The 12,965-nt window shown below is 42.6% G+C and overlaps 1 protein-coding gene across 6 annotated transcripts in view; it reads left to right on the forward strand.

The window, feature by feature from the left end:
- Positions 1 to 12,840, forward strand: part of RAD17 (RAD17 checkpoint clamp loader component) — a 34,066-nt gene extending 21,226 nt beyond the window's left edge. For 3 of the 6 annotated variants that reach the window (XM_006124314.5, XM_006124312.5, XM_006124313.5), the window contains exons 14-17: positions 45 to 191; positions 3,899 to 4,019; positions 8,039 to 8,096; positions 11,865 to 12,840. In XM_006124314.5, coding sequence (XP_006124376.3) covers positions 45 to 191; positions 3,899 to 4,019; positions 8,039 to 8,096; positions 11,865 to 12,132 — 594 coding nt within the window. In that variant the 3' untranslated portion in view covers positions 12,133 to 12,840. Of the gene's footprint in view, positions 1 to 44; positions 192 to 3,898; positions 4,020 to 8,038; positions 8,097 to 8,915; positions 9,222 to 11,864 lie in introns of all 6 variants that reach the window. The other 3 variants (XR_001368355.4, XR_003089605.3, XM_025185281.3) reach the window with 3 other exon arrangements.
- The last annotated feature ends 125 nt before the right edge of the window (positions 12,841 to 12,965 follow it).

A 12,965-nucleotide genomic window follows, 5' to 3' on the forward strand; every position in this document is an offset into this window, starting at 1 on the left:
TTCAGCAAACTTCACAAATTGCATAATGTCATCTTTTATTTTAGTCACGACCTACACTCAGGGAATACAGTGCATCTGTGGCTACAAGAGGTGTCATACATTCAAATACTGCTAGAGCCCTTGCTCATTGTCAAGGAGGAATGGGTTTTCGGCCTTTTCATAAACCCCAGTGGTTCCTAATCAACAAAAAGGTAAATACTTCACATTCAAGATATATTTTCACATTTGAATATAAGTAACTGCTGTGATTTATAATGTTGTGTATGGGATTATTCGTATTAAAAGCAGTATACTAAAAATTCAGTAACTGTTGTCAGACACAGACTTAGATCATAGAGCTTGAAGAGACCTCAGAAGGTCATCATGTCCAGCCCCCTGCCCAATGCAGGACCAATCCCAAGTAAATCAACCCAGCCAGGGCTTTGTCAAGCCGAGACGTAAAAACCTCTAGGGATGGAGATTCCACCACCTCCCTAGGTAACCCATTCCAGTACTTCACACCCTCCTAGTGAAATAGTTTTTTCCTAATATCCAACCTAGACCTCTCCCACTGTAATTTGAGACCATTGCTCCTTGTTCTGCCATCCGTCACTACTGTGAACAGCCTCTCTCCATCCTCTTTTGTACCTCCATTCAGGAAGTTGAAGGCTGCTATCAAATTCCCCGCCCGCCCCCCCCCCCCCCCCCACTCTTCTCTTCTACAGACTAAACAAACCCAAATCCATCAGTCTTTGCTCATAGGTCATGCCCTCCAGCCCCCTAATCATTTTGGTTGCCCTCCGCTAGACCCTCTCCAATGCGTCCTCATTCTTTCTATAGTGGGGGGCCCAGAACTGGACACAATATTCCAGATGTAGCCTCACCAGAGCCAAATAAAGGGGAATAATCACTTCTCTGGAGCTGCTGGCAATGCTCCTCCTAATGCACCCTAATATGCCATTAGCCTTCTTGGCTACAAGCACAGCCTGTTCACTCATATTCAGCTTCTCATCCACTGTAATCCCCAGGTCCTTTTCTGCAGAACTGCCACTTAGCCATTCAGGCCGCAGCCTGCAGCAATGCTTGGAATTCTTCCATCCCAAGTTCAGGACTCTACACTTGTCCTTGTTGAACCTCATCAGATTTCTTTTGGACCAATCCTCTAATCTGTCCAGGTCACTCTGGACCCTCTCCCTGCCCTCCAGCGTATCTACCTCTCCCCCTAGCTTAGTGTCATCTGCGAACTTGCTGAGGGTGCAATCCATCCCCTCATCCAGGTCATTAATAAAGATGTTGAACAAAACCGATCCAAGAACAGATCCTTGGGGCACTCCACTAGAAACTGACCGCCAACCTGACATCAAGCCGTTGATTACTACCCGTTGACCCGACAGTCTAGCCAGCTTTCTGTCCATCTTACAGTTCATTTATCCAATCCATATTCCCTGAACTTGCTGGCAAGAATATTGTGGGAGACCATATCAAAAGCTTTGCTAAAGTCAAGGTATGTCACATCCTCTGACTTTCCCATATCCATAGAGCCAGTTACCTCCTCATAGAAGCTAATCAGATTGGTCAGGCACAACTTGCCCTTCGTGAATCCATGTTGACTATTCCTGATCAGTTTCCCCTCTTCCAAGTGCTTCAAAATGGATTCCTTGAAGATCCCCTCCATGATTTTTCCAGGGACTGAGGCAAGGCTGACTGGTCTGTAGTTCCCTGGATCATCCTTCTTCCGTTTTTTAAAGATGGGCACTACATTTGCCTTTTTCCAGTCATCCGGGATCTCTCCCAATCTCCACGAGTTTTCAAAGATAATAGCCAATGTCTCTGCAATGACGTTTTCCATCTCCCTCAGTACCCTCGGATGCATTAAATCCGGGGCCATGGATTTGTGTATGTTTAGCTTTTCTAAATAGTTCCTAACTTGTTCTTTCCCCACCAAGGGCTGTCCACCTCCTTCCCATACTGCATTGCCTGGTGCATTTGTCTGGAAGCTGACCCTGTCCGTGAATACAGAGGCAAAAAAAGCATTGAGTACTTCAGCTTTTCCCACGTCATCTGTCACTAGGTTACCTCCCTCATCCAGTAAGGCCTCCACACCTTTTCTGATTACCCTTTTATTGCTAACATGCCTGTAGAAACCTTTCTTGTTATCCTTCAAATCCCTTGTTAGCTGCAATTCCAATTGCGCTTTTGCCTTCCTGATAACTCCCCTGCGTTCTCGAGCAATATATTTATACTCCTCCCTAGTCATCTGTCTAAGCTTCCCCTTCTTGTAAGCTTCCTTTTTGTGTTTAAGCTCGCCAAGGATGTCCCCGGTAAGCCAATCTGGTCGCCTACCATATTTGCTTTTCTTGCTGCGCATTGGGATGCTTTCTTCCTGTGCCTTTAATAAGGCTTCTTTAAAATATTGCCAGCTCTCCTGGATTCCTTTCCCTTTCTCCTTTTCCTCATTTTTTGAGGAGTACAGGATCTGTTGAAAAATCACCTCGCTGTCGGCAGAACCGTGGCTAAGCCGTGGTTTCAGTTTCGAAATGGCTCCCAAACGTGATTATGCAAATGAAGTGTTGCACTTCTTATGTATCTAATTTACATCTGTGTGCTGACAGGGGTGTAGTTTAGACATGGCCTTATTTTCTACTAATTAGAAAATAACGAGGGATCCCAGCCTGTTTTCCACCCAAAATCAGTGTTCGAAACCTTGAAATGCAAGTTAATAAGATAGAAAGTTAGTGCAAAAGAAGTATAGTGAAATGTGTTGTAAATGAAGGCAGACTCATGCCCCTTAAGCTGTCTGAATCTGATTTGTAAGGTGAATAATTGTTTCCCTTACTATTATTGTGCTTTACATGTCTGTGATAAACTGTTCAACTATACAGTTACAAGGCCCTTGAAAAAATGTGTACTTCATTTAAAAATGCCTTGTCCTGGCACACAGATTGTTAACCTTAATGAGGCATTCTGTAATTCACTTAGAGGAGTCTTCAGAAACACAAGAGAAACACAAGACAGATTTGAAGGAAATAAACTTAATGTACGGATGTTAAGTATCTGGTAATTGACTAATCAAATAGCTGAAGCAATTTTGCATCAACCATTCGATTAGTCGATAGGGCGCCTTTGCCTTTAAAGTATAGCAACAGTCCTAGAGCTGTTGCCGCACTTCAGAGGCAAAAGCGCCGAAGCCTGGGGTCAGCTGGGGACTCCCTCATTAACGCTGTGCTACATGCAGCGCTGCAGCTTTGAAATGCTGTAGTGCCGTGCAAAGCCCAAGATCAGCAGGGGACATTTCAAAGTGGCAGTGCTATGAGGATCCTGGGGTCAGCAGGGGACTCCCCAGCTGATCCCGGGCTCTGTGTGGCGCTGCTTTGAAATGCCGTGAGGAGCCTGACACAGGGCTGCCTGTGGCATTCAAAGTGGTAGCACTGCACGGAGCAGCTAGCCCCGGGCTCCATGCAGTGCTGCCGCTTTGAAGTACTCCCTTTTTCTCCTCCTGCCCTTGCTGCCTCTATCTAATAGAGACAGCAAGGGACAGGAGGGTAGCGACTAGTTGACTATCCTGTCAGCTACCCAGTAAGCATTTGCTTACTGGATAGTCGACTAGTCCTTCACATCCCTATCTTAATGATGTTGTTTGTTAAACCTGGTTGCTTATCTCTTGTTTCAACTCTCACCCCTTATTAGCTGTCTGAAGAACAATTCAATAGGCGAGGGTGTAACTTATTGTGTTTTGGATGTTGCAGATTGTTTGCGTGAACATTCATTACGGTTTATAACATATAGCAAACTACATAATTATACACACAAAAGTACAAAAGCGGAAATGTGGGGTTTTTTTTATTTTTTTAATCTTAATTAAACGTGCAGGTAGTATGGGTTTTTTTTCAGTTTTTTTTTTTTTTTTTAAATCTTGTAGTATCAAGAAAACTGCCTTGCTGCAAAATCTCTATTCTCAAGTTTCTGTTTGACACCGTTATGTCTTCAGACCCAACTGTTGCCTTTTCTTGCTCTGCTGACAAATCCAATGAGAAACCAAGGTAAGCGTCAACATAACCTTTTTTGTAATTAAAAATAAGATTAAATTCCTGTCCACCAGCCACTACAGGGATTGGTAACATACAGCATGCATGACATAAGTGGCATGCAAGATGATTTTCAGTGGCATGCGCAATGAATGGGCTCCCTCTCACCTGCAATGGGGAGCCCATGCTGGTAATCCAGCATCGTGCCACCTGCAAGATTGGAGCCAATGTTGGCTTCCTGTGGGTCTGAAGCCCTGAGGCTCCACGCTGGATCTGGTTTATGGGGGAGCGCGTGCACGCTGCTTCTCCCCTCCCCACAACAATGCATATGCTGTCTTATCCACCCTACCTTCCCCCGTGCTCTGGGGAGGCGGAAAACGGGAACTGAATGACCTTCTCCTGCCTGGGAGCCCAGGGCAGGAGACTGAGCAGGGCACGTGATGGAGAGAGTCCCTCCTTCTCCCAGGAGAGTGGCGTGGCCCAGGGCAGGAGGATGTGCTGGAGCATGCCATTTCTGAAAGGTTGCCGATCCCTGTTCTACTGTATATTTGAGAGAGTTTGCCTGGCTGTGTGTTGTTTGTTTGTTCAACTCCTCCTCCTAAACATAAAAGCTAGGACCACCAAATTGGGTATGCAACTTCTTTTTACAACTTAAACCAAGGTAAGGGTTTGGTTGTGCCAAGAAAGCGGAATATGGCTGGAATGGGTTTGCTTCTCATAAAACCATGGAAAAAAGAGACAGAATGACCAGTCAAGTGAGAGGGGCTGGGGCATCTGCCCATTCCCCTATGTGTGCCCCACTCCCCTCGGATTCATACGGGAACATTGCTGTCTCTTTCCCTTCATCACTGAATGAGGGGAAATGAACAATTTGCTGCATTCCTTACTCTGGCTGGGGGGCATAGAGGCAGACGAACCTGGATCTGCCCGGGCTGGGGATGTGCACCCCACCCCTAGCTATGCCCACTGGAGCTGCAGCAGCCATGGAGAAGCATTTCAACCTGGCACCAAGCTACTGCAGTGAGAGAGGCCTGGGGTAGTCCTCACTCCTCGGGGCAGCCTGTGTGCTGAACCCCTTATTCTCAGCTGCTTCCCAGAGCAATGATTTAAAACAAACAAAAATTGAGTTAAGGAATTGAGCAACATCCGGTGAGTCTTTTAGTAATAGTTATAGAAGGTCCTTGTGAGACAAAATCATAAAACAATTTGCAGTATTAAAACAGCACATTGTGAAATAAATATATACGTGTAAGACTTTGAGAGAGTTTTTTTAGCTGTTTCAAGCCCATAATGCTTTATTGGAATGCTGTTACTTAAAAACTATTTTTTAAATATTATTTTACTCTAAAAATTAAAATACATGTCCATGTACATATGTGAGACTGTTTGTTTATAATGCGCCTTAAAATCACAAGGTGCTTTACATACACATAAGACAATAATAGTATACCCTCTGATTTCAAGCATTAGATTGTAATGTTTTGCAAGATAAGGCCCTGTATGTCCCAGACTGTTTCACAATTTAGGTCCCACTATGAATACATAGTAATAATTTGGATAGTAAGCCATTTGGGAGGCGGATTTTGTACTGTTCATGCAATGCGTGGCACATTGGAATCCTGGTGCATGACTGGGGGTCCTAGGTGCTACAGGTATTTATATATAATAGTCAATTAATACTAAAACTATTGTAGTGCTGCACAGAACTTGCCAATATTATACATTTTCCGGGGTATGTCAATTAAGCATAGCCAGAGTAACAGAAGCTTTTGAATTCTCTGTAGGAGAGGCCAATAAATACATTTAACTAGGTTAAATCCTACTGTCCCTTTTACTTCAGATATTTGTAATGCGCATTCCAGAAACAAGGTGATGCATTTGAACAGGAATTTTTTACCTTTGTATGGCATGTCCAGATTTTGTATTGCTATTTACATTTTGTACTATAACCTAGTCTTTAGTCCAGTTCACTTCATATGGCAAATACTGTTACATCTAATTAGGAAAAAGTATCTGTATCAATTGTTTTCATTTTCCCTCTGCATTCTGTGACAATATTTCTATTTATTAGCGGGTAAGCCAAAAAGCTGAAGGCAGAGTATCTTACTGAAATGCAGAAATATGATTATAGCATAATAGGAAATCAGAGAGGGTCACGGTATTGCTGTTAGGGTAGAACTTTAGCTGGTTAATTTATTTGAGGTTTACACAAAATAAGTTGGGGAAAAAATGGAATTGTTGAAGATACATTTTCTGCCAAGCTTAGGAATATAGAGAGTATGAGAAATATGAGCCACTTGGTTCAGGAAGTTGATGGCAATTTAATTGACATATTATCACAAAGCTAATTGTTTGGAAAACAGGGTCCACTTATTAGATATTCATTCACTGCTATTACCTAGTTTGATATAGAATTGTGTGATCTAATTAGGCTCCTACCAAAATTATGATCCATTTTGCTCATTTTCACAGACAGGATTTTAAAAATAATAAATATCATGATTGCAGGTATTTAAATCTGATATGTCACTGTGTTGTAGTTGTGTGGGTCCTGACTAGGGATGTAATAGTGTAGTCGATTAACCAGTTAACCAATAAGCAAAAGCTTATAGATTAATGCTATAGACTACATGCATCCCCTGCCCTTTGCCAGTAAATTTTTTAGCAGGCTGGCAAGCAATAGGTCTGGGATGTACCCCCACTACGGCTCTGCATTTAAAGTGTATTAAGAGTCAGGCAGGCAGGCAGCCTGGCTAAATTCTGGCTTGTGCCATGTCTGGAAGCTCAGACCCACCCCAAACGGGCTGTTGCCACCCCACGCTGGTACCTCTTTATTAGAGGCAGCAGCACAGGGCGACAGACAGCCGGTTTGCAAGGGGAGCTGGTTTTTAAATGGACTCCCCTCATGGACCAGCTCCCCTGATACCGAGGCAGCAGTGCAGAGGGACAGGGGGTCCTTGGGAGTGAAGCTGGAGCGTACTGGCTGCCAGCCCCACCCTCGGGGACTATAGAATAGTTGACTAACCGATACAAATTCATGAAGTTACTTGACTATTCAGTTAACCGATATTTAACATCCCTAGTCCTGACCCAGAAAGGAGTTGTGGAGGAGGTGGTTGCAAGTTGGAGTTGTGGGGGGTGGGAAGGGAAGTTTGCAGTCATGCCCACTGACTGGGTTGGGAGCAGCAGTGACAGTGACTTAAAATTCTTACAGGCACTGTCCTACTGCAACACGGGTCCCTGCCAGCACATAAAATAGTTGCCTGCTGGCTTTTGCTGCAGCTCAGCCAGCTTTTGCCAGAGCTGTGCACCAGGGCACACCCACTTCCTTTCACCTCTGGTGGAAAGACAAGAGGGGCAACTGCCCTAGGGCCTGGTGATTTCAAAACAGCCTGGGGCTCCCGGCAATGGCTGGGGTCCTGGGCACGTGAAATTGCTGCTGGAGCCCTGCACTGTGTGATCCAGGCAGCACTCAGAGCTGCTTGGGGGAGGCTAGACCCAGCATTTGGAGGCTTTCAGGGGCGTGGAGTCACACACACTGCACCTTGCCCAGAGACCCATTGAGTTTGTCAGCCCCATTGATTGCAGTACTGTTAACCTTATTTCTGTGCTGCTCCCTTTAGACCTGGATGATCAGAAAGTGGCGACTGCTGATTAAGGGCCTAGCTCTGCAGACAGCAGCAGAGAAGTAAGGGTGATAATACCACAGTCCCCCGAAAACAACCTTGTGATTACTATGCAACTCCCTTTTGGGTCAAGACCTTCAATTTGAAAAACACTGATCGCCCTTTGAGATCTGCATGGTTGGGGGACAAAAGGGGGTAAAAATGCACTTAAAACCATATTTCACAGTCCATGATATATTTTTCATGGCCATAAATTTGGTAGAGACCTAGGCATAATACATTGTGAAAATTCATGGTAGGAAAATCTTTGACATTTACAAGATTAGTGAATTGCATTTAATTTTTCTTGTGTGCTTTATGTGTATTATGACCAGTCCAAGGTGACAGTGATTCTGTCTTTGTTCTCAGTTCAGATTGCTTTTATTCAGGATGTTGGAAGGCTTCCCTTGAAGAGACACTTTGGAAGGTAAACTTAAGTCTGTCTTGTATTAGAAAAACACATTTCTGTTTATATATTGAAAATCAATTATATTCTACAGTGCTTCATCTTTCCTGCTTAGGGTCTCCAAAATGAGATCTTTTCTTTCTGTTCACACTGCCCAAACTCTCAACCTTTCATCTCACAGCTCAGCTACTGCAAACTCCTCTTCCTCTTTGGCCTCAATGTGTGCAACCTGTCACCACTCAAATCCATTCCACATGCTGCTGTTAAAATCATCTTGCTGGTTTGTCAATCTGTCTACATTTTCCTTCCCTCCATTAACTCCCTTTCTTCCACTGCATTAAATGCAGCCTTTTTATCCTGTCACTTAATATATGCTTGTTCAGTGCGTACTCTGGGGGCACCTGATCTGTTTGAGGCTTGTGTTAAATGTTAAATGAGTGCAAATTAACTTAGGAGAACTGAAGAAAAAAGTAAAAATTATTCTGTCCTTTACCTCATCAGATACAATGAAATCACCCTGGCATTTTGACAGGTGCAATATTAGATGAGCAAGAAAAATTATATTAAGCAGAAACTATTCTTACCTCTTTTGAAACAGTTGTTATAGAAGTATAAAACTATGATCTATTGCGAAACTGACTTTTAAAGTATTCCTCTTACTCTGAAGTTAAAAACATGATTTTTTTTTTTCCTGATGGAATTTTAGACTACTGCTTTGTGCTTATTTGGGGCCTGTTTTTATTTACTAGAAAGTGGACAAGTTAAATTAATAGCAGGTTTCTAGTTTGTAATATATGTGCATTTATTATGTGTTTCCACTGTTTTCTAAAATCCTTACAGAGCGAGAGCCAAAGTCCTCTATTGTACTTATTCACAGCACATGTAGAGCTCAGACAGTGACACTGCACCCTATCCCATATTTAGATACCATTGGGCCTCAACTAAATGACACATTTTGAAAGAGAGGATGACATAAGTTTTCATAACCTCCCAGTCCTTGATCTTTGAGAAACCAGCAGAAGTTTTAGTTGTGATGTGTTGGTGGTTGGTTGGTTTTTGGTGACATGGAAGCTTGATCACAAGAAACTGGAAAGAGATTATCAAGTCACTTCACCTAGCAAAATCATTAGTCACTGAGCAGATCAGGTGATTATGACTTTACGCCTCTATTTTAACTGAATTTAAAATAGTCACATTGATTTATGTTGCCCAAGAAATGCAATTTTAGAAATAAAAAACATTTAAATGATATAGATTTAAACTAGGCACCATTTCCTTACCCACTGACTGATAAAAATTGAGAAATCTACTATTCTCATGTTATTTTAAGACTTCTATTTGGAATGTTTCTTTTTAAAACAGACTTTAAATCATGATAATCCATTGATATCTGCATTTTATTGATTGTTGTGGTAGCAGAGGTTGGACCTCCCTGGTCCGTCACCCTCTGGACCTTACTGGTCCTGAATGAGGGATTTTTGCCAAACCAGGGGAGGCCTTTTCTTTCCCCCACATGCCACTGCACTCCCCCACCCCAGCCATGACCTGGCTGCCAGCCTCCTAGATGGCTCTCACCTGTTGCCAGCCCCTCTGTGCACAGGGCTCCCGGCCACACTGTGGCAGCCCTGCTGCTGGGCTTCCAGACCTGTGGGCAGCTACTGCTTTGATCCAGCTGTGCCACTGGGTAGCAGTCTCGCTGCTGGGGTCTAGGCCTGTGACGCAGCCCTGTTGCCTCCTGGCCTCACTGGGCAGCTCTGTCAGGTGGCAGCAGGATTGCTGGGCTGTTTGCTGTGCTGCTGGCCACCAGCCCCTCTCCTGGGCTCCTGGCCCTACCACCAGGTAGCTGCACAGTCAGGGTCCTAGCCCCGCGGGGCAGCCCCACTGCCTTCTTGTCTCATTAGGTAGCTGTGCCACTGGATTGGCTGCAGGGCTGCCGGGCTCCTGGCTTTCACTGCTGGACGGCAGTCCCACTCCCAGGCTCCCAACCACTGCTGCCAGGTGGTCCTGCTGCCTCCCAGTCCTTCTGGGCATTTTCAGCGCTGGGTGGCAGCCCTGCTGCCTGGCTCCTGGTTTCACCACCACAGGGCAGCACAGCTACTGGGCTCCCAAACTGCTGCAGGGCTCCCAGCCACCACCTGGACTCTCTGGTCCTGGATCGTCCACCATCTTGCTGGAGCGCAGATGTTGACAGACCAAAGAGTCCTGGTTTAGAGAGGTTTAACCTGTATTTTGATAAGGATTTCATTTGCAGGACCACTTTACTTGAGAAAAAGCTGCAGATCATAGCTCATTAATATTTTTGGAGATGGGACTAGAGAAAAACATTGGTTTACCATTGTAATGCCCTTTAAAGTGTGTGTGTGTGTGTATATATGTATAAAGTATTAGAAATATTGTAGCTTTGTTGGTCGCAAGATATATGAGAGCTACAAAGTGAGTGAGAACTTTCATTGGTAGGAGAAAAGCTTTTGTGTCTTTCACCCACAGAAATTGGCTCAATAAAAGATATTACCTCACCCACCTTGTGTGTCTCCTTAAATATATTGCCACTGGTGAAACATTTGATGCTGTCATAAAATCCTAAAATAAGAATAGCCATATTGAGTCAGACTAAAGGTCCATCTAGCCCCGTATCTCTCTTATGACAGCGGCCAATATCAGGTGCTTCAGTGGCAGTGAACAAAACCGATAATAAAATAACCCATCCTTTTCACCCATTCCCAGCTTCTGGGAAACAGAGCCTAAGGACACCATCCCTGCCCATTCTAGCTAATAGCCACTGATGGTGTATTTTGTGTGACTGTGTTGTGTGAAGAAAATGCTTCCTTTTGTTTGTTTTACACATACTGTCTAATTTCATTTGGTGAGCCATAGTTCTTGTGCTATGAGGAGTAAATAAGACTTTCTCCAAACCCATCATAATTTTATAGATCTCCATCATATCCTCTCCCTTAGTTGTGTCTTTTCCAAACTGAAAAGCTTCAGTCTTGAATCTCTTTTCATATGGAAGCTGTTCCACATCCCTAATAATTTTTATTTTCTTTTCTGAACCTTTTCCAATTCCAGTATCTTTTTTGAGATGGGGCAACCACATCTGCACCCAGTATTCAAGATATGAGTGTACCATCGATTTTTATACAGAGGCAATATGATATTTCCTGAACCTAAAAAGAAAACTAATTCCTGTTGTCTAGGCTAGAAGAACTGTAAACAGGGAGTGATATACATACATGCGTGTGTGTGTGTGTGTGTGTATGTGTGTGCACGCATGCATGCACACACGGAAGTGTCTAGTATGTTGCTGCGGGATCTGCTTTACATTTACACTTTTAATTATCTGGAAGAGGCAGCAAGGTGGGGGGGGGGAGCAGAGAGGGTATTTCCAAGTGGCAGCCCTGTGTGGAGCCCGGGGTCAGTTGAGGACTCCCCCGCTGACTGCAGGTTCCATGAAGCACTGCCACTTTGAAATGCCACAGAGAGCATGCTTTTCGCCTTTGAAGTGTAGCCTTGGGGTTCTGGCTACACTTCCAAGACAGAGGTGCCCTTATCAACTAATTGAATAGTTGATGCAAATTGCATCAACTATTCGATTAGCTGATAAATTTAGATTAATCATCCCTAGTTGTAATAAAATAATGTAAATATTTTGAAAGCTGTCCCATAGCAAAGAAGGAAAGGGATTATTTAGCGTGATACATGAGTGACTTATTCCATTTCTACTTCCATGATCTTGTAAAAGAGTGCTTCATTTTGTTTTTGTTACTAATGGTTATGATGATTTTTTTGCAGGTTAAAGCTTGAAACTCTTACAGATAAAGATCCTGGTATGCCAGGCTTTGAAAATATTGATGATGGGGACTTCACAGCTATGCGACCTCTGAAGGTGCTCTTTGAGTTGGAAAAAAACAAAATAAATTACCATGAGCCAGATGAATTTTCTCTTAATTGTAGCCAGGCTAGTGGAAGTGAACTATCAGGTAGTCAGCCTCAGCCTGTTACTGCACAAGCAATCATGGAGGAAGATGAATTAAAAATAGATGATTATGATAGTGACTGAGGACAAGAAAAGTCAACAGCAATGGTCTAACATGGTTTAAAATATTTTCATTCTGTGCTAAAAGAGTCTTCCTTGAATAGATAATAACAAACGTATCAGTGGTGTATTAGAGTAGGCTTATTATATAGTAATTCTACCTTAATATACCTGTAATTATTTACATAAGAGCATGCAGTGGGGTAGTATCAAGGTGCTAAGTTTTCTTAATTTCCTTGATATTGCAGTAGTAAGCCCCAAGTGTGTGTACTTAATCAAAGGTGTTGCCTGTCCTGAGCCATCAAAGTAACCCATATTTAAACAAAAATAAAATTGTAAATGAGCTGAAATATTTGAAAGAAAACTAATAGTGAATAGTAAATGACACTTTTATTTTTTACACTTTTTAATTTAATCTTGGAATTTCTGGGTATATCTTGTATATTTTTGTCAGCACTTGGAGGTTTACATATTTTCAAAGACATTTACTACTGTTTGGAAACATTTTGAGGGAAGAAAAAATACAATGTATATTGTAAAAAGTTAGCTCAGTATTGATGTAAATAATAAATTTCTTACTGTTACTTATACAAGTTTGTACTTTTGTCCTTATAAATATTATTTGTTTATAAACAGAAGCATGTATTGTATAGTAGATTATTTTAGATGATTTTTTTTTAATATTTGCATAATTTATCATGGAATACACCATTAAATTTCAAGTGCTTTGTACCTGTTAGGAAATTGGTATTTTTATCTGGAACCCATTTTTTTCTGCAGAATATATCTGAATTTAGAAGGTGTCTGTTCAAATGAATAAAACCATGTGATATTGATAAATGAGATAAAAATGGAAA

Source organism: Pelodiscus sinensis, chromosome 6, assembly GCF_052426305.1.
Source record: "Pelodiscus sinensis isolate ZL-2025 chromosome 6, ASM5242630v1, whole genome shotgun sequence".
NCBI classification, from domain to species: domain Eukaryota; kingdom Metazoa; phylum Chordata; order Testudines; family Trionychidae; genus Pelodiscus; species Pelodiscus sinensis.